At 43.9% G+C, this 25907-nt stretch overlaps 2 protein-coding genes across 4 annotated transcripts; both read left to right on the top strand.

The window, feature by feature from the left end:
* The first annotated feature begins 181 nt into the window (after positions 1–181).
* Positions 182–16388, top strand: gigyf1a (GRB10 interacting GYF protein 1a). 3 transcript variants are annotated; one of them, XM_058067648.2, is made up of 26 exons: positions 182–445; positions 2647–3275; positions 3355–3418; positions 5778–5907; positions 6030–6125; positions 6243–6360; positions 7280–7388; positions 7475–7668; positions 7761–7990; positions 8092–8212; positions 8637–8822; positions 9031–9188; positions 9314–9482; positions 9559–9725; positions 10004–10104; positions 10193–10293; positions 10390–10463; positions 10563–10697; positions 10805–11017; positions 11095–11303; positions 11390–11547; positions 11616–11779; positions 11866–11910; positions 11995–12139; positions 12262–15137; positions 15205–16388. In XM_058067648.2, the coding sequence occupies exons 3-25, from the start codon at positions 3384–3386 to the stop codon at positions 12327–12329; spliced, it is 3126 nt and encodes a 1041-aa protein (XP_057923631.1). In that variant the 5' UTR covers positions 182–445; positions 2647–3275; positions 3355–3383; the 3' UTR covers positions 12330–15137; positions 15205–16388. The 3 variants fall into 3 exon arrangements, with proteins under 3 accessions (XP_057923631.1, XP_057923630.1, XP_057923629.1); XM_058067647.2 differs by having other exon boundaries at positions 9559–9782; XM_058067646.2 differs by having other exon boundaries at positions 9559–9860.
* Positions 16389–17047: 659 nt separating this feature from the next.
* wrap53 (WD repeat containing, antisense to TP53) lies at positions 17048–24196 on the top strand. The gene is made up of 10 exons (XM_058067649.2): positions 17048–17258; positions 17410–17605; positions 17677–17772; positions 17857–17965; positions 19267–19355; positions 20555–20778; positions 21420–21634; positions 22225–22328; positions 22411–22554; positions 22624–24196. Exons 1-10 carry the CDS (start codon positions 17048–17050, stop codon positions 22856–22858), a joined length of 1623 nt encoding a protein of 540 aa, XP_057923632.2. The 3' UTR covers positions 22859–24196.
* The last annotated feature ends 1711 nt before the right edge of the window (positions 24197–25907 follow it).

Here is a 25907-nt window from a genome sequence, read left to right as displayed (position 1 = left end):
AAATCATGAACAATAATATTCAATGCAGAATTTCAAAAATAATTTGATTAATGACAAATTTCAAACTGAATACCGTTTCTGTAATTGCTATTGGGTCGATACCAACATGTACCGTATCGGCCAGCCCTTGGTGTGTGTGTGTCCCAGCAATGGCTCGTCCGTGTGTGAGCAGAGTCACGTGGTGCGAGAGGGACGGCGGCCATGTTTTCCTAAACACAAACAACAAGAGGAGCAGCGACTAGCAGGCAGCAGCATACACACACAAACACACACACAGAGATCACGCAGCGGCGACCGTTGGATGCGACCTCGAACAAAAACCAAGCGCATCGAGCACGGCAGCGCGGTTTTCCGTCGAATGAATAACGTTTCCGGTGTTCGGAGAGACCAAATTGCACGCAGTGGATCGGCGGTCGACAGCCGGGTGGTTCATAAACAAGTGAAGGTAAGCCACGGTTCCTCTTTGCAAGCTAGCTTAGTTAGCTAAGCGTCAGTCCCCGAGCTAATGTCGCCGTCTGGTCCGTCTAAGCTCCAGTGTTTTTTGGACGTCTACAAGCGAGCTACCAACGTCATCCTGCAGCTTTCGCAAATTATAACCATGCTTGTTTGAGCTGGCGGACTTTGCATCGGAGAAGCAGCCCAGTGGCGGTGGAGCAGGCCGGGGAGTGTGAGCTTGACACTCCGCCCCCTCCGCCATCATAGCTCGTGTCATTTGAACCTCCAAAGGCCTCAGCCATCAACGCATACCAAGCGCTAGCTTTAGGTATACTATGATTTATTTATGTTTATTTCATATTGTGGGTTACATACACTGATGGAACAATTTCCCAGGACAATGTTCAATATAACCTCACTACGAGGATTGCGTTGCTCGCCACATTGTTGGCAACCGAGGTTTTTACTGGGTGCTATTGCTAGCGATTTATCTATCGCGATTAGCCCATTTGTAGAGTTACAATAGTGAGTAAAATTGACGGCATTTGAAGGTAAATTGTGTTGTCATCCCCCCTTTTGAAAACCACGTTTATAGTTTTAAGTCGCCTCACAGAACGATGCTGGACTCTCACCGGACACTTCATTAGGTACACCTTCCCGATCCATTACAGTACAACTATTATAAAAACCCTGTTAGACAAATACTATACTGTTAAAATGTGTCATTTTGAATATCGTGGTAGTCATGTAGAACTATAGAACTAAACTGCATTGCATGCTCGGACAATTAGATAACAAATGTACTGTAATGCAGGCTACCACTAATCAGCATGCAAGCCGTGCAATTATCATTTTTATGAGTGAGTTGCCCTATTAAATATTACTACAAGAATCCATGCTGTCATCACAGTCATAAAACATGACTCCCAATCAAAGTTACCATAACCAAATACACCTCTCTGTGATTCTCCTCATGCCATATTTTCCTACGAATCAGTTTCTATTGACTTGGTCACAATAAAGTGTGATTAAATAGTATGACTGCTGTTTCAAAAGCAAGTGTTGTGCAAAATGTGCACTTTGCTAAGATGACATGACCAGCTGTACTCATTCAAACAAGACTGTCATGGGTTCCTTGTAATAATTTAAATGGACTAATTGGGTTAAAGGGCAGAAACCCCCCTCAACAATGTGGCCAGAATTTTATTTTCGTCATTTGCTGTTTCATTTATTCTGGACTAAAATGCCATCAAGTAAGTTTTCTTTGCTCTCTGCGTCAGTATGTTGTGACATAAAGAGTCAAATGAAATAATGGCTGGTGCCTTTGTAACAGCACATCATTGCTAGACGAAAGAGAATATAAATGTATCTTTACAGTATTGACACACGATCACAAACTTTTTCCACTGATAGCCCGTCCGTCCATCCATGTTATATACCGCTTGACCTCACTAGGGTGGCGGGTATGCTGGAGCTTATCGTAGCTGTCTTTGGGTGAGAGGCGGGGTACTGGTCACCAAGCAGTGCCCCCCCCCATTTTGGTGTTGTTCCTTTTAAAATTTTCCAAATATATAACCTTTCTTCTTAAATAATCTTCATAAATGTTTTTTTTGTAATGTCATGACTTTATTCCTGTAATATTTTTGATTTTATTCCCATAATGTAACCTTGTATTTAAAAAGGTTGTTTCTCTTTAAGACTTTAAGGAAATAATTATTCTTTTCTTTAACATTTCAGCTCTAAGCTACTAAAATTTGTTTTTCTTGTATTTCAAGTATATTCTTGTCAAATTGACATCTTGTATCTGCTGTTTTTTCAGTTTGCCAACTATTTCATCGTTCTTGTAAATTGATTTTATTCCCATAATATTTTAACGTCATTCTTGTAACATAATTTTTTGCTCAACCTACTTTTCCCCAAGTTACAACTTTGTTGTTTTAGTTGATTCATCAAAATTATGACTTAAATTGTTTTTGTTCAACTTTATGTTCCAAAAAATGACCTTATTTTTTCTCGTATTCCATTCTTCTTATATAATTGACTTTTTTCTCTTGATAGTTTGACTTCATTCTTGTAAAACTAGCACTGCTTTTTCCATAGTTTGTTTTTTTTAAATTTCTTGTTAAATGATATTTTTGCCCATCACATGCGCAGTGTATGGTATATAGTTCTGTCTTAAGAGTATGTTTCTCATGTGCTTCTTTGTTCCAGTGGCGCTGAGGACAGGAAGATAAGGAATTACCTGGAGGGTTTCTGCCTGTCCACATTTAAGTTGGAGCAAGCGGAAAGGGCGCCAAGGAAAGGAGGGAGGGAACGGCGAAGAGGAGTGTAGGTCGTGTTTGCTCCCGGCAGCTGCTCCAGCAGCCTGTTTTTGTTGTGTTTTTTTTTTTTACATGATTCTTCAAATGTCCCTGCGTTACTTTTTTTAACGCACCGTTTCATGTTATAACCTTAAATGTGAGGTCTAACTGCTGTAAAAACATAACAGAGAGGAGACATTACTGGCAAGTGTTGTTTTTTTTTGTTCCATTGACAATTTCCAAGGTCGTTTTTGTTTTCGATGTTTTACAAACTTAATCGGCTGTGAGTAGCAGGAGCTTCCATTCTCCAATCTGTTGTTGTCAAAGCCCTTCCTTACATACCGAACTGATAACCTGGTATCCCTCAAGCACCTACAACTGGCAGCTATTCTTGTGGATGTGTTTTTTTTTTGTGGGGGGGGAACCCTGTGACCACAGCTTAAACACCACTCGGCCTTCTAGTCACCCAAGCCTAACTAAACCCAGCCAGCTCTAGCCTGGTCCAGCCCAGTCCAGCCTGCTCCGATATCTTTGGACAGGGTAAGATCACAATGATACAAATGGCTAGTTTTTTTTTCAGAATCAGTCCTCTGACATTGACAATGGCTTTGCTTCCCAGATACTCAGTTCTGTGCGGACGTGAGGAATATGACTGCTGAGACTCTCAACTTCGGCCCAGAATGGTGAGTGATGTGTTGATTGGACCAATGAAGGGGAAATGGCGTGCACTACATGACCAGCACTGTTTATAGAGTGAAGTTTGTCTAATTTTTTTTAAAGAAACTGTATGCTACAAAAGTAACGAGACATGCGTTTTTGTCTGTTTAATAAAGTTTTTTTTTTTTTGCGAAATTTTAAAGTCCACACGAAGGCATTGGAACTGCTGTTTCCTCTTCCCCTCCTCGTCGTCGTCCTCCTCCTCACCACCAAGTGAATGTTTGTGTAGCGATTAATGGGAGGTGTAGCCGCCGTTTGGTAGCACCACATTTCTAACTGGCTGAGACCGCTGTGAGCATTCCTGGTGCACAGCCAGATGGGAAGAGTATTTCTCTCTGGATGCATCAGCAGCTGCTAGCCTGTTTGTCCCTGTTTCACATACTTTTCTTCGGTGCAAATCCCTTGCATTTAGATTTGAGAAACCATTCCTTTAATCATTCAAAATATCAAGTATCCTTCCCCACATATTTTGTTGTTTTGAGGATGCTCTGATATATGTACTATCAGCATCTATCATGTAAAGGCTCAATTAAAGATTGAAGATGGCGCTTGTTAACTGTGTGGCATTACTAGAAGAGTAAAACATCAGCCATGTGCAATTTGTGCAACAATTTGATAAACATTTGCAAAAGCAAGTGTCTAGAGCAGTAGTTCTTAGCTATTTGTTCATATTATGCACACACAGCAATGAAAAACTCGATGCTCGGTCCTTCCTGCTTTCTGGCCCGTGTTCAGTGCAGCCACTGTTAGGCGTTTTTACAGTCAACTCGTGTTAAGACGAAAGGTGAGCTGTGACAACAGCCATTCGACCCACTGCTGTTTTGGAAGATTTCTCTGTGCACCTTGAACAAGTGTGGCGAGCGAGAGGCTCAACAGCACCGCCTCCGTTTTTACCCATGGAAGGAGGAGCAGACGGAAAACTGAGAAGGGCAAGAGTTTATCTTTCAGAAAGCAATATTCCCTTCATATAAAAAGTGACTACTTTTAGGTTAGGTTAGTGAGTGTTTTGAGTGGCTATAGGAAGTGACTTTGTGCTATTGTGCATTTTCAAGTGGGTGTGCTAGTATTCGTGTACTGTAATTATAATTCATTTCCTCTCATTGAAACTTTTCTAGCGAAAAATCCAAAATTCGATTAAAACCTTTGTGCATTTAAAGTTTAAAGCAGTATGCCATCACTTTACATAACATATTGGTGGCAATGGCAGTGTTGGTTGTTCCCCTATTTGTTGCAAAGTTTGAACCTGTTGTTTAATATCTATATTAAACGCGTACATGCTTCAAATCTATTACCATATCAACGGGGATAAAAGAAAAGAAGGTATCAGACTTAAAATATCTTTAAAATTCGACCAAGTTTATTGTTAAGCAAAACATGCTACAGCATGTTTGGCAGGAGTTGGACTACCCACTTGAAGTGTGTCGTCACAGTGGTACACATATTGAAGATTTGTGAGCTGGGTTATAAAATTTATATCCATCGTATGTTGTTGGAATTTTGACAAATATTACATTTTTCAACATCACCTATTTAATTTAGTTTGCCTTGGACATGTAGGTGCTGAGGTATTTGTATTTCAAATGACACCCTGCATTGTTTCCCGAGGTCTACAGCTGAAAATGTATGGGGGTCGCAAATGATGCACAAGCATGCATGCAGTGTAGCCACAGTAATGTGATCGTTTCGTCAGTTACATTTACTTAAAAAGCCCCCCCTCGCCACGCTCTGTACATGAAGCATGGCGCTGAATGTATTTCTAATGTGTACCGAGCAGACTATTTATTCTGTGCGCATTCATTTTCACTTTGCTTTACTGTCTACGGCACAGTCTCCCTGTTTGGCACCCTACACCCACCTCCACGGCTCTCAGAGGTACATATGGTTTAGATGTGGTGCTGTGAGTCAGTAATGCTCGTCTTAGAGGCAAGTGAATGGAGCCATTGTTCAGCTCCAGGCCTTGGAAGCTGGCCCTTCTCGTAACAGCTTTTTTTCCACTCTTTTTTTTTTAATGAAACCGTCAAATTGGAAAGCTAATACATTATGAAGCTGAGTGTGTATGTGGGAGGATGCTTGATTCCTCACAGAATATAAAGTATATGGTTCTTCTTGCTAGATGGGTGTTTTCTGTATAATTCAGAGGTAACTTACACCATTCACACAGGAGAGTTCATGCCAGACTATTTATGAGTGATATTATTATATATAAGACCTGTACCCCAAACTGTAAAAACATTACATTTGCTGCCATTTGGTGAAATAATCGGGTAAATGTGGTTAATTCTTTTTCAAAGGATGTTTTATACTAACTGTGCCGTCCTACTCTAGGCTCCGTGCACTGTCCAGTGGGGGGAGTGTGACGTCCCCCCCTCCCTCCCCTGCCATGCCAAAGTACAAGCTGGCCGACTACCGCTACGGCCGAGAGGAGATGTTAGCACTTTATATCAAAGACAACAAGGTTGGTATGAACACACAGAGCTCCTAACATGGAATGCTTCAACATGAATGATTACATTGTAAACATTTTGCTTTTCAATGCTTGGTGTTCCCTGAAGGCATCGTTGTTGTTGTTGTTCTTAGGTCCCAGAGGACATGCAGGATAAGGAGTTTGCTGCTATTCTGCAAGATGAGCCCATGCAGCCGCTGGCACTGGTGCCTCTCACTGAGGAGGAGCAGGTCTGCCTCAAACACAAACCGCAGCTCCACACTCGGCTCCGAAGTGGGCCTTTCCGTTGGCTGACATTCCTGACATTCCTCCTCCTTGCGCTCTTTTACCCACTCTCCCCCTTGCAGAGGAACTTCTCCATGTCTGTGAACAGCGTGGCCGTACTGAGACTCATGGGAAAGGGGATGGGCGGGCCTCCCCCGGCCGGAGTTACTCGAGGACGAGGCGCCCCGAGAGTCGGCAGAGGTGACATCATGCTTTTGTAAAACCTTCAAATATAGCAAACACTTTGTCGGCCTCATTGCAATTGTTACAAATGCACATACTGTACCTTGGAGATCAAATGGAAACGCTTCGGCTGGAACTGCAATCAGTGTGTTTACATGCACTAAAAATATATTGCATGAATATACACCTAGCAATTGCTAAATGCCTGCTTTATGCACAATGCTAGTCGTTGTTAAGCTTAATATGTGTCAATGTTCAGTGGCTGTTGCTTATCTGTTCATGCTAATGTAGTGTTTGGTAGATGTAACTCTAACTGCAATCTAAATTGTTGCTTGGTCACTTATTAATGTGGAGAAAAACAGACAACTGTGTCTACCATATGTGGCTATTAAAGACAAAGTACATTACATATGATTGGAGGAAGCTGAAGGGTCGCAAAAAAAAAAAGTATCCATCACATTACATTGGCCTGTATTGTTTCTCTGCAAGCTGCTAGCCATCCAGGCCATACGTTTTATTATAACTGCCAGTTATACCTACCAGTTGTGTCTGGCAGGTAATCGTTATCACTTCAACAGATATAGCTATAGGCACTATATAGCTTGTACAATTCCTTCTTATGCACATTTGCAGTTGCCAGGTTTTGCATGAGAAACAAGCTCCAAGCTCTCTGACAACAAGCCCAAAACAACAAGGAACACCAGCGTGAAAAATTGAGAAACTGAATCATTTTAGTAATCTGACTAATTTAGTGCATGGAAACATTTAATGGCAGTTATCCAGGGACTCTAAAACAATTCAAGCCAACTGCAAAGTATTTGTTTCCTCCTGTTTCTCCACCATCTTGATGGAGCAAACTTCCTCTTAGCTTCCCTTTGTCCAGCCACACCTCCCTGAGTGTGTGTGTGTGTGTGTGTGTGGGTGTGGTTGTGTGCAGGCCGGGGCCGCGGTGAAGGTGGATTCTACCAAAGAAGTATTGAAGATGTGGAGGTGGGTTTTGGTCGCAGCTCACGAGAGATTCATCGTAGCCAGAGCTGGGACGATCGGTAAGGAAGCTGGCACAGACACCTACAATGAATCTTGGCTTTTTAAGAAAGGGAAAAAAGTACAATGCAACTTGAATACATTTCAGGGGTGAGCGTCGATTTGAGAAGCCGCTCCGACGGGAGGTGGGGCGTCCTGGTTTTGAGGAGGGCCCTGTGGGCCCTGGGAGGAAGGAGTACACAAGGGCTGACAGTGATAACTGGCGCACCCTTCGGGAGGAGCAAGAAGCAGAGGAGGGGGAGCCAGGAACGAATTGGAGACAGGCTGGACCCCGCAGGGACGGTATGATGAACAGTAATTAATTAGTAGTTGTACTTTCTTCTATATTGTTTATTATTAATTAATTATTATAGTTGTGGCTCTATCCATGTCAGATGGTGGTCCGCGCTCAGCAGGCTGGCGGGACCATGCTGGTCCGGGGGAGAGTCGCCGTCGCAAGTTTGACTTCGACTTCCGGGATTCAGAGGGGCACGGTGGTGGACGGCGGCGTGCCGGTAGCGAGGGGTTGGAGGATGACCGGGACGGCTTGCCTGAGTGGTGTACTGATGAGGAGGATGGGGAAATGGGAACTTTTGACTCCTCTGGAGCATTCATGCCAATGAAGGTGAGTGTCAGGACACATTTAATGGAATGCTTTGGTACATTTAAAAAACATATCCACAGTAATAAACAATAATTTTTTCTGCATTTGCTATTCTATCTCAGAAGGGTGGCAAAGATGCCATCCTGGAGGAGGAATTAGAATTCAAGGGAATTGAGGAGGAAGAAGAGGAGGAAATTCTTGCTGAGATTGAGAGGAACTCTGGTGATGGCGACAATGACAAAGGTAAGAAGCTGTCAGGTTCATACTGAGATCATAGACTGAACTCAAATGCAGTTTTAGCTTAGTTTTAGTGTGGGACAATTTTAAGGACAATTTATTTACGCAGGAGGTCTTGAATGGGGTGAAGGGAATCCTCGGAGAGGGAAGGCTGGGCAGCAAGTGGGGGTAGAGCTGCTCAGGCGGTGAAATTGGTGAATCACACTGTAAAAAGTGCATAAAACAGGAGGTCAACAGGAGTGACAAAAGACATGAAGAGTCTTGTCTAAAAGCTGCAAACCCTAAAGGGGGACCTGCACTGCAAGGGAATGAAAAAAAACAAATGAGGGGGGGTTAGCATCTTGAAAGAAGATTCCTTTTAGACATTCTGAGATGCACCTTGTTCCACAAAGTCTTATCACCTGTCCTTTATCCTCCCATGACTATATAGAAAGTAAAGAATCCACCTCGACTGCGGTTGACGGGGAGGCAAAACCAGCATCACCTACTTCCTCCCCTCGTAGCCATGGTGCCCCTCCATCCCTTGAGCTCCAGCCCAGCAGCACTGGCCCAATGGTGGATAACACTCCGCTGAGCAACAGCCACCCTTTAAAGGACAGTAGCACACCAAGTGAAGGTAGGTTGCTCGCTCTACAGGTTAAACACCGGTGGTCACTTTGTACAGTCTGAGTGAAGATGTGCACATATATTGGATTGGCAATCTGTTCAGCCACCATTATTTACTTTCTTGTTTACGTAAACGGCTACTCCACCCCTTGCAACCAACAGTAAATTAGCAGTGAAGAGAATTAAAAAAAAAATAACACCAACTGTTTTTGTGTCAGATGTGGCTCTAGTGAGTGGAACCAAAACCCAGGCGAGCCCCAACACTGCCACCTCCACAACTTTGCCTCCGCCGCCTCCATCTTCTGCTGCTCCTCTCCTCCCCCCATCCGGGGGAGGAGACATTGAGGATGATGAGGGCATGAAACACCTGCAGCAGGTATGCGTTGTTAGCTTACAGCATAGCTAGCTCCAAGAACACCTAAATGAGCAATGCTGTTAATTGGTCAGCATGCAAAACTCCGTCTTGTTTAGGAAAATACTGAGGCTTATGTGCATGTTTAGGAGGCAGAGAAGATGGTGGCATCGCTGCAGGACACCTCTTTAGAGGAGGAGTGTTTTACGCAGGCTCTGCAGCAGCAGCAGGAAAGTAGGAACACTGCAGCTGCTCTGCCGCTTTCGCACGAGGCCTCCATGAAGTGGTTCTACAAAGACCCACAAGGAGAGATCCAGGGTATGACGCTCATCTTCGTTTGACAATGGTAATATACTGGAAAGTAATATCTAACTAATCTCCCTACCACCACCAGGTCCTTTCACCACTGTGGAGATGTGTGAGTGGTTCCAAGCTGGCTACTTCACCATGACACTCTTGGTGAAGCGGGGCTGCGATGAGGGCTTCCAACCCCTGGGCGATGTCATCAAGATGTGGGGCCGTGTGCCCTTCGCCCCGGGGCCCTCCCCTCCGCCCCTCCTGGTGAGACAGCCACCACCAACGCAGCGCCCGCAGCCCACCCGGGGGCCCGCCGGGACTGTGAGTCAGAGCTCAGCCAACATAGAAGATGGGAAGGGGTGGATGCAGAAGGGAGGGAAGATGGATAGACAGGGCACGGTAATAGATTTTCATATAATCGGATTAAAAGTTAAAGTTTGACTGTGCATACATAGAAACCCTTCCATTATTGTGTAGTTAAAACATGTATATGGAGTTTGACTGTGCATGCTACTAACAGTAAAATGTGATCATCTCCTCAGGGGAACCTGGACCAGGAGCGGCTCAAAAAACAGCAGGAGTTGGCAGCGGCAGCTCTTTATCAGCAGCTCCAACAGCAGCAGTTATTCCAGCTCATTAACAGGTGACAGCCTGGTCTTTGGCACTTGACATTGTATATGCTGTAGGGCAATGCAGAGGCGTGTTTTAAATCTTTGTTGTATGTACTCTAGGTGCAGTGAGCAGAGTATGATGCCTTCGATGAACAGGTCGATGTCAGTGCCAGATACAGGGTCCATGTGGGACATGCATACCTCAGCTTCACAGCCGTCAGGTGCGCTCCCGGCTGCCACTTGGGGAAAAAAGCAGAGCAAAGTCAAATGCGGATGATGACGTGTTTAAACATGTTTTCATTTTGACTTTCATGTAGGTGGTGAAGCCAGTCTTTGGGACATAACAATGAATCCTTCTACTCAGGGTCCAACTCTGGAACAGCTTCAAAAGGTAACTTGCATGCATTTACCACATTTGGCCTGTTAACTGGACCCATGCACAGCGAGCAGTCACTTTGAGTTCATGCTGTTATTAATGCATTCCCTCCAGCTGCAGGAGAGGCGAGACGCTGAACTCAGGGCGAAGCGTGAGGAAGAGGAGCAGCGTAAGAGGAGGGAGGAGAAGAGGAGGCAGCAGGAGGAACAAAAGAGAAGGGAGGATGAAGAACTCTTCAGACGCAAGCAGGTAAAAAAAATAAGCGTCAAGTTTTGCCATAGCTTGCATTCTTCATTCTTGCCACCCATTTCCCATCACATTTACAACTCGTGTGTGTTTTACATGTTTCCCTGTAGTGTCGTCAGCAGCAGGAGCTAATCATGAAGCTGCTGCAGCAGGGCCCCCAGCAGGGCCCTGGGGCTGGCAGCTCAAGCTGGAGTGGAGCTTCCTCCTCTGGACTCTCCAAGACGGGGAAATCCCAAACTCTCACTCTGCTGGAGATGCAGCAAGAGACCGAAAGACTCTTAAAGCAGCAGCAGCAACAGCGAGCCCAGCAGCAGAGGGACCGGGTAAGCTGAAAGTCAACACATCACACGTTTGAGAAGTTGAACTAAAAAAGTGACAGATTTGTTTCTCTTCCCTGCAGCACTCTTGTCTATCCATGGGGAGTGCCTCCATCGGAGGCCAGTGGGCGGATGGCATTGGCATTTGGGGCGGGCCTGGTGGCATGGAAGGCAAAAGTGGCAGTAGCGGCATGGGCATGTGGGAGGAGGCTGTGAAGAACCAGGCCAGCCTCCGTGGCAACAGCAACAACAACCTCGGCTTAAAGAACAGCCGCAGCAGCCCCTCACTCAGGTACACCACAATGTTAGCACATCCCTCTGCTCACTGTACTTACAACTATATACCACAACTGCTAACATACACATGGCCTTCTCCAGCGATCAGTACATGATGCGTCGTAAGCGGACAGACGAGGAGGAGAAGCTGCTGAAGCTGTTGCAGGGCATGAAGCCTCAGGACGGCTTCACTACCTGGTGTGAGCAGATGCTGCATGCCCTCAACGCCTCTGCCAACAACTCCTCTTCTCCTCTGGATGGTAAGGTTTAAGTACCTTTATAATTGAAGGTCCTTGCTGTCATTGTAACCTTTTTGATATCTTTGTAGTTTCTACGATTGTGACTTACCTGAAGGAGGTGGAGTCTCCCTATGCAGTGTTGGACTTCATCCGGTCTTACCTGGGGGACACAGTGGAAGCCAAAGAGTTCGCCAAACAGTTCCTGGAGCGACGTGCCAAACAGAAAGCCAACCAACAGAGACAGCAGCAGCAGGTAGGCTTGGTCTCAAGGGGAAAAAACAAACAGTTCTGCCTTTATACATGGCGAAATATGAAACTCTCATCTTATGATTGTCCCAGTTATCAAAGGAAGTGGCTGGTCTGAACATGAACTTCCCTCTGCAGGTAAGCGTGGACACTCAAGCCAATTGCAAACGCGAGTGCGCCCGAATTGACCTGCAGTTTGTATTTATTTATTTATTTTTACAGGACTCCATGCGAGGTATGAACCCAAGCTCCCTGCAGTCTATGTTCCAGGCCAACCACATGGGAAAGGCCAGTCTCTATGACAACCAAGGAGGGAAGATGAAAAAAAAACAGCCCATGATGCTGCACCCTGATCCCAGCATCTTAGGTATTTCATTTCCCAGCTCCCTTCCCCTAATAGTTCCCTGGTAGTCCAGCTTGTCCCTTTTCTTCCTGCTCTGCTCTCCTCTTACGCGACTACCGCTTTCCTGTGCCTTCTCCCGTCTACAGGCTACTCATTCCATAATACGGCCGAGTGTCTGAGCCTGAATGAAATGGAGATGGTGGAGGATTACTGATGTGACGCAGCGCAGCAGCAATAGCTACCTGAGGCCTTCTGTCTTTTAATCAGACAAACCTGATGACGAATGTGCACTGCTGGGGGAACCTGGGGATGGGGATTTTGGGAAGGAAGGGAGCAAGCCTGAGAGGAGGTGCAGTGTGATCGGGTGGTTGCAGGGGCGTGTTAGAGGGCCGCTCCCTCCCGACACCTACTTCTCTTGTTATGGTTATGATAAAAATGGGGCTCCTTGCTGCACCAGTTGATCACTTGAGCAGGGCCAAAGGGGGAGGGGGGTGTTTCAAAGAAAGGTGGGTATCCTCTGGCACTCAACATTTTAAGCACCTTATAATGAACTAATGCACTTTAATGAGATGGGATTTGAATGATTTTTTTTTTTGTGTGTGTGCGTGCGCATGCTCAGAATCAGTGTCCACCACACCCAGTATGTGTGTGTGAACACAGTCTGTGTGCATCGCAACTGGAAGTGTAGGGAGGGAGAGCGTCGGGTGAGCTTTTCAAAGTTGGGGACCTTTAAGTTGAGAGCAAATCCTTTTCTCGAAAGACAAAACACTGTTGATATTTCTTGTTTTGCATTTTTTTACGTTTATATAAAAAAGTAAAGCTATTGAAAAACGGATCATAAAAAACTTGAAGATTTGCACTTGCCTAAAAAAAGACATGATAAAAACAAAAAAAATGGGGGTTAGTTGTAGAAGTGGATATTTTTGTGAATGTGTGTGAATGACTGATGTGTGATGATTGGTTCTTGTCAGTAATATACCAGTCTGCACAATGTCTTTCTTTTCTTTTCTTTTTTTTTTTTTTAAAGTTGCTTACCAATATGTGTGCGACATAAGAGGCCATTTTTGACTTTTTAATTTTTTTTTATTTTGTACCTTCATGTTTGTGTGCTGTATGTGGTTGAGTTAGAGAAAGAGAGAGGGTAATTGCACAACACATCCTTTCTCTCACCTTCCTCTTAACCCCATTTAGGCGATAATGAAATGCATACACTTGTAAAATGTCAGCTTTGTGCTCATCACGTGATGGCCACCGCAAGTTCATCTCCTTTGGTTGCGTTCGGATGCGAGGCAAATCACAGGAGACCGCGTTCTGTGTGTGTTTTGTGCGTGTGTGTTTTCATTCACTGTTGATAGAAATGAGACAAGACTACAGGTACTCATTTTGAATACATGTGCTTTTTTTGTGTATGAATGCACATTTGTGCCTATGAACTTGGATCGGGTGCATGGCCATTAAGACATTAGCTCTTTTTTGAGAGTGAGTGTGACGTGTCAGTGCTCAGCACAGTGTATGTAAAGTGTGTACGTTCTTTTGATATAAATCTATATCGTAAATGTTTCTAGTTTGGTCGAGGGGTGATCCATCGGAAGGTTAGTGCGTTACTTTTCATGGGGTGTGATCACGTTGCCTTTTGTCAGCTCTCGAACTTGTGAATGAAAGGTGTCGAGTTTTTGACTCTTGAGAAAAATGCTAGAGCATCTTAATGTGCAGGTGCACATCACGGTGCATGTCATGTTAGCATTGTGTTACTTGTTCGTTGTTGCAATTTGATAATGACGAGTTTTCTTTTTTATGAGAAATATATATGAACATATACATTATATACAAAGTTTAAAAAGTATTTGGACTAAGATAATGAGCACTTCGGGCTGCTATTTTTGTTGGGTTTTTTTTCTTAATTTTTTTGTTTCATTGTCACCATGTGAAGTGTGTTTGTTTCTTAAGAAAATATTGAATGTATTCCAAAAAATGACAAGAAACACGTGCTGATATTTTTTTCCTCAGAAGATTTCAAAAATGGAAAGAAAATACAAAAAAGCTTCAAAGATTTTTTCTTTTATTTTAGTAGACAGTGGAGGAGGAAAAAATAACTGGGATAGATACAGTTGAACACACTGCCTCTATAATCCTGGTCGACAAATGGTGACTAAGAATTTAAAGAAAGGACTATTTCTATTCCATACTGGATTTTTGTTTGTTTACAAACCACATGGATATCCGTGGGTGCATTTTTTTTTTTTGGATCATCTTTTTTTCATTTATTTTCCATGTTAAATGGTTGGGGTTTGAAAGTGCGCTTCTGCCATATGGATATTGAGTGCTGTTGGTTTTTGAGGAAACATGGACATAAGACAAATCCTCCCAACTGGAGCTTTTTAGGACTGCCGTGGATCCTGAAATGTGGAGCGGAATGGGGAAATCCCAGGATTGGTCTCCATTGTGTTTTTTTTGTTTTTTTTTGTTTTTTTTTTTTACGTGTGGAATGGAGTGCGGGCGACACCAGTTGGAGAAGGTATTGAGAGGCAATACGAGTTTTGGGCTCAGTCCTCGCCAGCACTCACCCTGCCCTCACCAACTCACCTATGCACTTTTGTTCAATTCAAGCTGTGAGGTACCATTTTTGGAGGGATGGGAGCACAACGGGAGGAAATATATTCCTAAAATGAACCGTAAGACTGGAGTCTCCTGTACATAGCATATTTTTGTATCACCTGTCAGAATGGACGGAGAGACAACTTGCAAACAGATGAAGGAAAAGTCATGATGGAGTGAATGTTTTAGAGAAACAACTTTTTTGAAAAAAAAAAATCAAATTTTTTTTAGACTTTTCCCATGTCAGTTATTGGATGGGGAAGGAAAGAACAGAACCGAGCAGCTCCAGGACTCTTAGTAAAATGGATGTTGCAGTGGCCACAAGATTGTTTTCGAGGACAGAGATTTTTGAATTTTGTTTTTGTGGCGTTGCCGCTGAGGCTGACTGTCCTGAGAGTGACCACGTGAGGGGGAACCTTTGGTTCTGGTAAGCCATACATGCCAGATCTCAAACAAGACTGTTTGCACAATATGCTCATGTGTTATTCTCCCAGGAGCACGGCTGTGCTTGCTGCCCTCTGCAAAGAGGATCTAATCCACGGTCAACCTGTCGACAAACCCATAGCGGCCTCCTGCATGGACCAGCGTGGTGCCACGATGACACCAGAAGCTGCAGGAATCCATCAAGATTTTGACCTTGACCTTGACACGATGTCACCGACCTCGACCTTGGCTGGTCCTGAGGTTTTCCTAACCTAGCGGCACCAGTCTGGACAGCAAGGACAGAGCCGGGGTTGGTTCTAAGCGAATGAGAAGCCAACATGAAGCCGTGGGTTTGGTTGGACTGAAGACTTGTACAAAAAAAAAAGAAACAAACTTTGACACATGCTCATACCTACACATAACTCTGCGCCACATAGATTCCAAAGGAGTTAGAGGAACACTTACAGTGGGTCTCTGTCGCTCTCACACAAACACACACACACACACACTTGCCATCTCAGTTAATATGGGGCTTTGTAAATAATGTATACCTTTGTGTTTTTGAGGTCCCCCCTCCTAGTGAGTTTTGCTTTAATTCTCCAGTTGAACATGCCTTAACATGCCATAGGTCCTGAATGGCGAACTGATCAAATGGAATGATGAGTACAAGTCGGACACCACTTTGAGAAATGACATCACGAGCGCTATTGTGCGTTTCTTCAGAACAGAGCGACATGCTTTTCTTGACCTTGATAGTGTATATTTGTCCTTTTGTTTGGCTGCTGGTTGTTTTTTTGTTTCTCAGATTTTCTTTCATTAAAGAGTGGATTTGTTGCAAAATGACTGCAGCTGGTGCAGACTCAATAAAAGGGCTGAAGTCTGTACTGTTTGGAGCTGAGCTGAAATATCCTGAATTTGGTGAAATAGTGCAATATGGTAAATTCAATTTGACCTGTGGTACATTGGAAACAAATCATTTGCTGCACTGCAAACAAATAACCCCAAAGAAGAAATGGGACTGCTTTAAATTTGATCTGGTTGGCTGTAACTCCCAATGAAATCAATGGAACTAATTGGAAGAATTATGAGGGAAATTATCAGCTCAGTTCCATTCGCTTAAAATCTGCCTTTTTTTTTGCAGAAAAGGCTAACAGCATAAACTGATAAATATTCTGAGGGGGAAACGAGCAACCGAAGGATATGTAAATAGTTTTGTTTTCTGTTTGAAGAACAAAATAAATGCTAGTAGTGAGCAGCAGTCTCCGTTTTCTCTTCAATAAATCGCACTCAGTGCCACCAAGTTAATCTCGCGAGACTGGAGTAACACACATGGCCGCCTCCGGTGTTTGGGTTTTTCCTCGGAAGAAAGTGACAAGGTCTCGAAGTGAAAATTGTGTTCACCGAACCATCACAGCCATTGTAGCCGAAACCTCTCTTTCGCCAGAATGAATTTAAACCACCGTTGGTGAAGCTAAAAGCCAGGTTGGGACAGCCGCAGCTCCGGTAGGCACAGACTGTTAGCATTTGCTAGTGCTAACAATCATGAGATCCACTGTTTATTTGTACAGACGAGTGCATCATATGCTAATGCTAACAACCATGAGGTACACTTAGAATTTGCACAAACGAGTGCTCTTTTTTTATTGTGCCTGTGTAAAATATAGCATACTAACGTAGTGGTAGGCGTTGGGATAGCTACAGGTGGTGTTTGTCAACTGCTTGAACATAGGATGCATTTGCATCGTTCAATGTGCAAAATGTCACACTACTGTTGGAACCACTATTCGTCCTCCTTGTTTCCAGGCTGTGTGGGTGTGATGTCCTTACCCTGCAGCATATTGAGAAAGTCACACTGCAGGAAGAAGCCCAACCCCAGGTGCACTTCGCCGACCGCCCACCCTGAGAAACATAAACATGGCTGACACTGGGGCCAGTAGTGATGGAGGAGGGATGGACGTGACGAGTGAACCCACTCAACAGGAGGTTGACGAAGGAGAAGGAGCCCTCACTTCCGTCAAACGTGCCCGACTGTGTGATGAAGAACAAGAGCAGGATTTGACCCCAGACCCTCCTGAGATGCATGGAGATGCACCAGGACAAGCAAACACGGAGCAGGAAGACCAACGTAAAGTACCTTTTGCAATTAACGTACCCATTGGAAGATAATAGCACTATTAACACAGGTTTAAAGATGGGTTAAAAGCTCATCCAATGCTGTCGATTTCTACGTGAATTGTTCTTGTTTTTTGATCCTCACCTGAAATCATGCTCCATAGAAGCGCCCCTTCTTGCCGACGATGGCGTAAGCTCGGAGGTGAAGACAGCGACTGGCAACACCCAGATGCAAGAGTGCCATCATCAAAATGGCAACGGTGGCCATGATGCTCTTTCAGTGGAAGGAGAGATGCAACCAGAAGGGGAGGACGAGGAGAACCGTAATGTGCCTGTACATGACCCACAAGAAGTTCAACAGTAAGTGGATGAATTGAAATTACAATCGTAAATATATTAGCATCTCTCTGAAGTTGTTTCCTTGCCTACAGCCTTGCCTTAGACTTCTCCCAGACCCCGCAGGTGCTGACTAGCTCCTGGACTGAATACTCCAACTTCCCGGAGAATTACCTCAAAGGTTGCAAATGGTAATACTTGTGTAAATATGTGTTATCTGCATTACTGATAACATGCTGTTATCTGCTCATCACCATGTTGCTTGCTCCCTCAAGGGCTCCGGATGGTTCTTGCATCCTTAGCAACAGTGCAGACAATGTGCTCCGCGTGTACAACCTTCCACCAGAGATTTATTCCTACAACTGGGATGTGCTAGCCGAGATGGTGAGTTTTCATTTATTTATTTTTTATTTTTAAGATTACCCATCTGTAATTATATTTTATATTTCAATCAAAACAAATACATTTTCTTAGACCATAAAAATTTTGAACTTGTTCATATCTTTGTAAGACAAGATTGAATAGTTTAATTGTTACTACTTGATCAACACAAAAACCAGTCATATACATATTTATTTTTTTTACATGAAACTGATAAGTATGTTTAAAGAGCCATTTCTAAGACTATATGCCAATATAAATTGTAAATGTATATTATATAAATATTATTGGATATTTGGAATGCCTGTGGCGCCCCCAACAGGCCATTGTAGATGTTGCAAATTGTTGCAGTAGGAATGAAATCACTGTAGTTGGCTGCTTTGTGTTATTTTAATTTTTCGTTCCTTTGTATTGAGTTGTGGAATCCTATGGAGTAGCTACACGCGATAACCAGCACAGAAAGCTTTGTAGACCTTCCAGGATCTGCACCTATTCCAGCTGTATTTCTTGAATTTTGTGCTTACGGCGAAAACGGTCTCTTTTAATTTACTCCCACCCACGGGCCGCCGCCACGCACGACCACTGTGTTTGGTCACACTCCCAAGTGCTCAGGAGGAGTTGATAAACAGTATAGGAGTTGATAATAAATAGAGATTTTTCTTTTAAAAAATGTCCACTTTTAGCATACAGCCATATGTGTTGGACCCCGAATCCAATGCCCTTTAGAGATTAAAATGTTTCTTTTGCTGGTAGGGAACCAGGAACTCCAACCACTTCTGCCTGATGTTTGCCTCGTAAGGAATTGTATACAAATTTGGCTTTCCCTTACACCCGAAGAAACACTTCCTGGGTGACATTGCTAACTCCTTAAACAATGAAGCACAGCTTGGGGGAGGGCAGAGAGCATATCTGGCCTACAGCACACGGCCATATAAGGAAGTCAGGCGCTCTGTGGCATCACAAACAGCCAGTGTCGGAACGCCCTCTGAAACCAAGCGTTCAGAGCCATCCCAAACCTCTTTCAGGGCTCACTTCCAAATGCGCAAACCTCATTATCTGAAACTTTAGCATCATTTAATACGATAATACAACATTCTAACTACATACATAGGTCAGAAAAGGGGAAAAAGCCTATTAGGTACCCTTTTAATATAATTTAGACCCTCTAGTCGCAAATGAGGCTAACCGAAAAATACTGTATTAAGAACAGGTCTCATAATGCTGTGCAGTTCTGTACCAAAAAAGCGCAATAATAACCCCCAGGATTGTCAATCAAAAGTACACATTGTCCCATCATATAACAGAATCCAGTGCTGAGGATGGCCGAAGGAGACACCATCTACGACTACTGCTGGTACCCCAAGATGAACTCGATGGACCCCGACTCGTGCTTGTGAGTGTTTTTTCACTTTGACAGATGATTTTGCCAAAATGTGGAAACATCTATGCCGCAACATAAACGGCACAAACATTTTCACATTTGCAACTGAACAGTGTGTGTGCACACCACTGTGTGTGTGTCTGTCTCATCTTCATCAGCAGAGTCCTTCTTTTCAGAGAGACGCTCCTGTAGGGCGCCCCCAGGTGGTCACGCAGGTTTTAATCTGTCTGCCGTTGCTGATTTTTTTATTTCCTTCCCCCTCCCAACACTTTAGTATGTCCTCGTCCGCTGGCTTCAGTTTGTTGCCAGTGCAGAGGAGATTCAGGCCTCTGTTATGGCTCAGTGATTTCCGACCAGGTTCCAGGCATCGCTCCAGGCGAACGGCAACAGCAGCAGCATTCCAGTGATTATAATTGGCTGCTTTCCGGCTCTGGAATAAAGCTGCAGTGCCATCACGGCTAATTTTCCTCACTCTTTTTGAGCGTCAGTGATGTTTGGCACTGCATAATTAGAATTAAATAGGCAAGGTTGACTGGGGATTTGAGGTGTTACATTCAGGTGGATATGAGCCTGTCCATGATGAATACATGAATAGGAGCCTAGATTTAGGGACTGGTATGACACTTTAATCTATTCGTTTTTGATCAATAGAAATGTTGAAATGTTTCAATTTAATAAGGTCATGTTGAGTAGCAACCAACAGAGGATGCTATGAATACAGTTCCAATTAGTTTGCTGCCTAAATGGGCTGCTGTGGGAATCCAAAATGCCAATTAGGAAGAGACAAGTTTGACCTGGAAGAGTTTGAACAGTGTAAATGATTATTTGATTTTTTTTAGTAAATGAAAGTTCCTTAGTGGCTGAAGTGGAGCATTCATTGTTCCAGGTTGCGGCCTCCTTCTTCATCTCGACTGAACAATGGCGGCGCATGCCTATAATTCCCACACATAACACGTCTTCCTGTCCTTATCACAAGCTATAACTCTCATGAGCCAAAGGCTCGGTTGCGCAGTATTTGTTTAAGTAGTAGAGGTGCGACTATAAGCAGTTATACTTCCTGTCCCACACTATCTAATCCATATGCCTTGGCACAAACAATCAGATTATGAATACATCTACCGTCTACCCTATAAATGAATTAAAAGCAAAATGTAAATATTATGTATACTGGAACATTCATTAACAATTAAACATGTCTGACATCCCCACAGTCTGGCCAGCAGTAGCCGTGACAACCCAGTCCACATCTGGGATGCCTTCTACGGGGAGGTGCGAGCCAGCTTCCGGCCCTACAACCACCTGGACGAGCTGACAGCCGCCCACTCGCTTTGCTTCTCCCCGGACGGCTCGCAGCTCTACTGCGGCTTTGACAAAGCAGTCCGCGTCTTCTACACGGACCGACCAGGGCGAGACTGTGAGGAGCGGCCCACCATAGGTTAGCCACCGGCCGCCATCTTGGCACGAAGCTCCTGGGTTTTGTTTTTGTGGCCTTGGCGAAGGTTTGGCAATGTGTCTGTTTTTGCTGTACCAATCCAAAGAATTGCGGCAGAGGTTGTTAAAACACTACAAATCAGACAATGAATCAAAGAATTTTGCATGCAGTATCTGCTCCGTGGTGTTCAAGGACTCTTGAGAGGATTGAAGAAGAAGCGTCAGCGTCGGCGTGCGTGACGGAGAGCAAACAAGACAACTGTGACGGGAATCATCTTGAAAGCGTCTCCTTGAGCGGGCCAAGAACTAGCTTGTTTTTGTTTGGTTTTTAATTACGTGCAACACAAATGGTCATTTAAATGGTCTTTCATGCATTTCAAACAACTTAGAGGGCTTAGTGTTTCACTCTAATGATGCAGAATCTCTTTGGTTATGGCCTGATTGTTTTTTTGGTTACGGCCTGATTGTTTTGGATGAAGCGAGCGCTTTATGATTTTGGCTCTGTTGTTTAATGACTACACAAACCTTGGCTTCTCTGCCAAGAGACATGCAAAAAGACTGTTCACGAAGGGTGGTTAGCATCGGGCTAATTGCTAAATAGAAACAAACTTTTGCATGGTGTCTGAAATGTTGCTTTCTCTGCAGTGAAGAAGCAGGGCGGCCAGAACGGCATTATTTCCTGCATCGCCTTCAGCCCCTGCCAATCACTCTACGCCTGCGGCTCGTACAGTCGCTGCGCCGGCCTCTACTCATGCCAGGACGGCACCCTGTGTGCCCTGTTGCCCACCCGCCACCACGGGGGGCTCACCCACTTGCTCTTCTCACCTGATGGCAACTACCTGTACACGGGTGGACGCAAGGTACGTACACAATGAGAACTCTGCAACACAAAGATAATCATGTTCGCTTAACATTTACCTTGACCACATTTTTCATACAGTGATGGATTTGGAACTAGTTTGGTGTGTTTTTATTATTTATCATGTAGCGTATTAACAAATGTTGTAGGACAGAACTCAGAGGTAAATTAATTAAAAAAAACAAAATTGTAATGTAATAAATACAGCAAATGCTGTTATACAGTAGTTGGGGCATTTATTTACCTCAATTGAAAAGAGCACGGGGTGTTAATTGGAAGCAGGCAATAATTGGACAGGCTGTTATTTCAGAAATGTGAAAACACGGTGTCCAAATGTTTTTCACCTGGCACCGCATGCTGAAAAAACACAATATGCGGGGGTGCCACTTTAATGTTTTTGTAATCTGCTGCATTTATTTCAAGGCAAAGTATTTTGTTATTATTGTCAACATTCCAGCATTTTCTCTTCACGTTGTGCCTTTGTTCTCTATTTTCTCCATTTTTGGCTGGTTTAATTTTATTTCACAGATGAACCAATAAAAAATAAGCTGCAGGCCACAGAGGGATTTATGCTAATGCTTACTCTTTCAGGATCCAGAGATTCTGTGCTGGGACCTTCGAGAGCCAGGTCAAGTGGTGTTCTCCTTCAAACGGAACGTAGCAACCAATCAGCGCATCTACTTTGACCTCGACCCGTAAGTGTAAATTTACCAACCTTGACTCTACCACGTGGCACCGTCCTCAAGCTCCTTCCATACTTATTAAATGTTGTCTCAGCTCGGGCAGGTACCTGCTGAGCGGGGACACAGAAGGAACGCTATCCATGTGGGACACCAGTGTGACGCAGCTCAGTGGAAGTGAGGAGCTGCTGCAGCCTCAGCTCAGGTTCCAGGCCCATTGGGACTGCACCAATGGAATCAGGTATTGAATCGTTACCAGAACGCAAGTACATTCAAAACAATGGCAACACTCCTCTTGCCTCCTGTCTAGCATCCATCCCTTCATGCCACTCCTTGCCACGTCCAGCGGCCAGCGCCAGTTCGGTTGGCCCAGCGACGGCGACACTGACTCTGACGGTGAGGATGGCGACACCGCCATCTCCACCGCCACCTCACCACAGGCAAGCCGCCAAGACAACATGCTGCGTCTGTGGTGGGCCGGACCGTGCAGCAGCCCTCCCTCAGAGGAGGAGCAGGGACACAATGCGGTGACGACGGATGCCTGAGGGGACCAGGGGTGAACTATTAAGAAGCTTTGTGCACAACTTCCTCTGCCAATAAGGAAGCAGGTAAGCTTCCTTCACTAAAGATGCACATGAGGACATTTATGGGAGAAACGTTATATTTTTATGCAACTTTTTGTTACGTATATTACACGCCCGAAGTCTATTTTGTACTCAGCTGCACGTCATATTAGTTGTCTACGTTTCAGGACATTCATACCGTAAATGAACCTTTAAATTTTTTATTTCTTTTTTTAAGGAAAACTGGAATGTCGGGGTGCATTGTTGTGTCACTACATACGTATGCTCCTAATCAAAATTTGTAGACCAGGTAAAAAAACAAACAAAAAACACTAACCAGGAGTGTATGTGCAATCCCACAAAGTCTGTTCCACATGTACACGGCTGTTAATTTGTCTGCTCCACATACTACATACATACCATAACCATATGAGAACACATTCACTGGCTGACATGTGCCTGCCAAACATTTTTTTTAGTGATTAAACATTTTCATCAGATTAAGTCAGTGTTTGAATCAATCAATGAATCACCATTAGCAACTCAACTATATCTATATATATCTATGTGTCCATTTTTACTATATATGTAGAAAGATAAGGTAAATGATTCTATACATTTGTATGTATGAACAGCTCGATGTCAAGCTAAAATATACCACACAAGTCTAAAAATGTTTAATACTAATCACTAATAGTAGCACATTTGAATCACACTTGCAAACTGTTAGTATGAGCAATGAGGGGTTGCGTTCAAAAACATCACATAGTTTATTGTACAAAGTGAGTGATAAGAATATCCACTTCATTTTTCACATTATCTTCCTGCTTAATTACACACACATTACAAAGTCGTTTTTGTGATGTTCGGAGTGTCCCTGAATGCATCTCGCATTGTTATGAGAATAACAAAGTGTCGCTCCCAGGATGAACGCATTAGAGACGCGTGTGAGTCGGAGATACATGCAGTATGTGGTGTTGGAATCGTACTGCTGCTGATGTGTTCGGGTCAGAATGAAGTGTGAAAATAGCGTCAGACTCTGTGTATAACTGTGTGGGAACGCTCCACTGTGCTTCCGTCTGCCATCATAACAGAGGCATGCTTGCTCTGGTGCAAAAACCATTAATTGTAAAGGCATTTTTGCCAATCATGTATACAATGAGGACATGGCTTTAAGTTTTTGATGAAGTTTTAACACTTATCAGTTTGCCACCGATGATGTCTTAAATGTGGGGGCGCAGTGACCGCTCTCCTAAGCAATTAAAAAGGCACATTTCTTGACAATCTTTGTGTTCTTCTGTATGGAAGATGCTTTATGAAAGAAGATACCCGGCAGCCACGGGGATGGAGGGAAAGCAACTGTGGTGGTGAAGGTAATGGTGGTGGGGGGGTAACACTGAGCTAGATGCAGAGCTGCACTGCTCTGCGGCGCCTGTTGCTTAGCGACCATGTGTGCCTCAGGAGGGGATAGATGGTACAAAGACAACAGGGAAGACACAAAAAAAAAGGGAGGCAAAAATGAATGAAAAGTGTAATAAAAGAGCCCCGGTTGCTTGTGTTGTGTTGGAGCTCATTTTTGGCGTCAACGTTGCAAAACCGCTCTTGTTCAAATCCCACATTTCCATTTGCAGTGACCTTGGTGTTCAATATGCACTTACTGCCCCCTCAATATTAGGCTAACCTCCAATACACAAATTCTCCCTTGATAAGATGATGCTGAATTTTACAAATAATCAGTAAATACTGCTCTGGTTCCAAATATTGTGGCCAGTGTGGCATTTTTAGTACAAAGTACAAGCAGTTTTATATGTAAATATATTTTAAATAAGCTTCTAAATGGGCAAGCTCCAGTGTGTGTTCACAAAGATGTCCATGTAAATATGAGCTTACGGTATGCCTGCAGGGTGATCTCAAGTGTCCAAAATCAGGCATGGGGATCATTTTGCAGCCCACAGCTCATTTGTTGTTGGCCTGCGGCCTAATGCAAAACAATGTGGCAATGGAGAAAAGAACCATCAAAAAATGTCATTCGAAAAAAGGCAGAAGACTAAACAAAAGTGGTGAATGTTTGCATGTTTTGACAGACATTGTGTTGGTTTTGTGTATACATTTTTTGTAAGGTGATTGATTAGATTATTTTGTATGTTACACTCGGTGGGAAAAGTGCAGACACCGTCCCTTCCTCCAATATTGCACAAGGAACTCCAACTAGGATACATTATAGTTGTCCACACCAACCATTCAATTGGATTTCAGCGTTTACCCCCTTTTACAGATATGATATAGGGACTTTAGTCATGCTGGAAGACCCATCATCAGTGTTCTGTTTGAGGCCAGGAGGTTCTTACGGTCCCCATCATGTGGTTGACTGATGTCTTTTTGTATCCTCGGCGGAGAGACAGCCCTCAAAGAGTAGAGCTCACCAGTTCTTTGCCTCCGAACACATCACATTGATGCCTGAGACCTCCATTTTTGTCTTATAGGCCCATATCAACATTCTTCCAAACCTTGTCTGAATCATTCAGGAGCGGATCTTGTGGGCACTCAATCCAATATTATAGCGTGTGTTACTAATGTTTTTCTTAACTCCTTTGATATTAATAAACAGCTCCTGTGTCGGAAGATGGACCGGTCCATTACGCCTCTCACAATCGTCCTTACTGCACTTTCCAGACCGTATGAAGGCAGATTTTGCAGCTTTTGTGTTGCATGTCAGTCGATTGTGTTGTTGTAGTGGTTAGCATACTTGTGTTGAACTAAATGTGTGTGTGTGTGTGTGTGTCAGTGTCAGGTACAGGCTGTTTACTGATGCTGACGCAGTGACACACCAGCGTGTGATCTGCACATCACAAGTTGCAACCGCTCCTCACCTCTCCTCCTTTAATCCCCCCTGACATCCCTGTGTGTGTGTGTGTGTGTGTGTGTGTGTGTGTGTGTGTGTGTGTATGTGGATTTGTGTCAGAGCACAGCATCCTTCTCCTCCACCTCATTGCTGATAGATCTCAGCTGCACATCTTTATCCTTCAGCATC

This window comes from Doryrhamphus excisus, linkage group LG2, assembly GCF_037039965.1.
Source record: "Doryrhamphus excisus strain RoL-2023G ecotype Guam linkage group LG2, RoL_Dexc_Guam_v1.1, whole genome shotgun sequence".
Taxonomy (NCBI): Eukaryota; Metazoa; Chordata; class Actinopteri; order Syngnathiformes; family Syngnathidae; genus Doryrhamphus; species Doryrhamphus excisus.
Note: the sequence above shows the minus strand (reverse complement) of the source record. Positions and strands in the feature narration are given on the sequence as shown.

Bases quoted from the DNA above. Each gene is read 5' to 3' on its own strand.
- wrap53 (XM_058067649.2), top strand. From the start codon at position 17,048: ATGGCTGACACTGGGGCCAGTAGTGATGGAGGAGGGATGGACGTGACG. The intron at 20,779-21,419 runs GTTAGCCACCGG...CTTTCTCTGCAG, and splicing joins TGAGGAGCGGCCCACCATAG to TGAAGAAGCAGGGCGGCCAG. The intron at 21,635-22,224 runs GTACGTACACAA...TTACTCTTTCAG, and splicing joins TGTACACGGGTGGACGCAAG to GATCCAGAGATTCTGTGCTG.
- gigyf1a (XM_058067646.2), top strand. From the start codon at position 3,384: ATGACTGCTGAGACTCTCAACTTCGGCCCAGAATG. The intron at 9,189-9,313 runs GTATGCGTTGTT...GTGCATGTTTAG, and splicing joins GCATGAAACACCTGCAGCAG to GAGGCAGAGAAGATGGTGGC. The intron at 10,698-10,804 runs GTAAAAAAAATA...GTTTCCCTGTAG, and splicing joins AACTCTTCAGACGCAAGCAG to TGTCGTCAGCAGCAGGAGCT.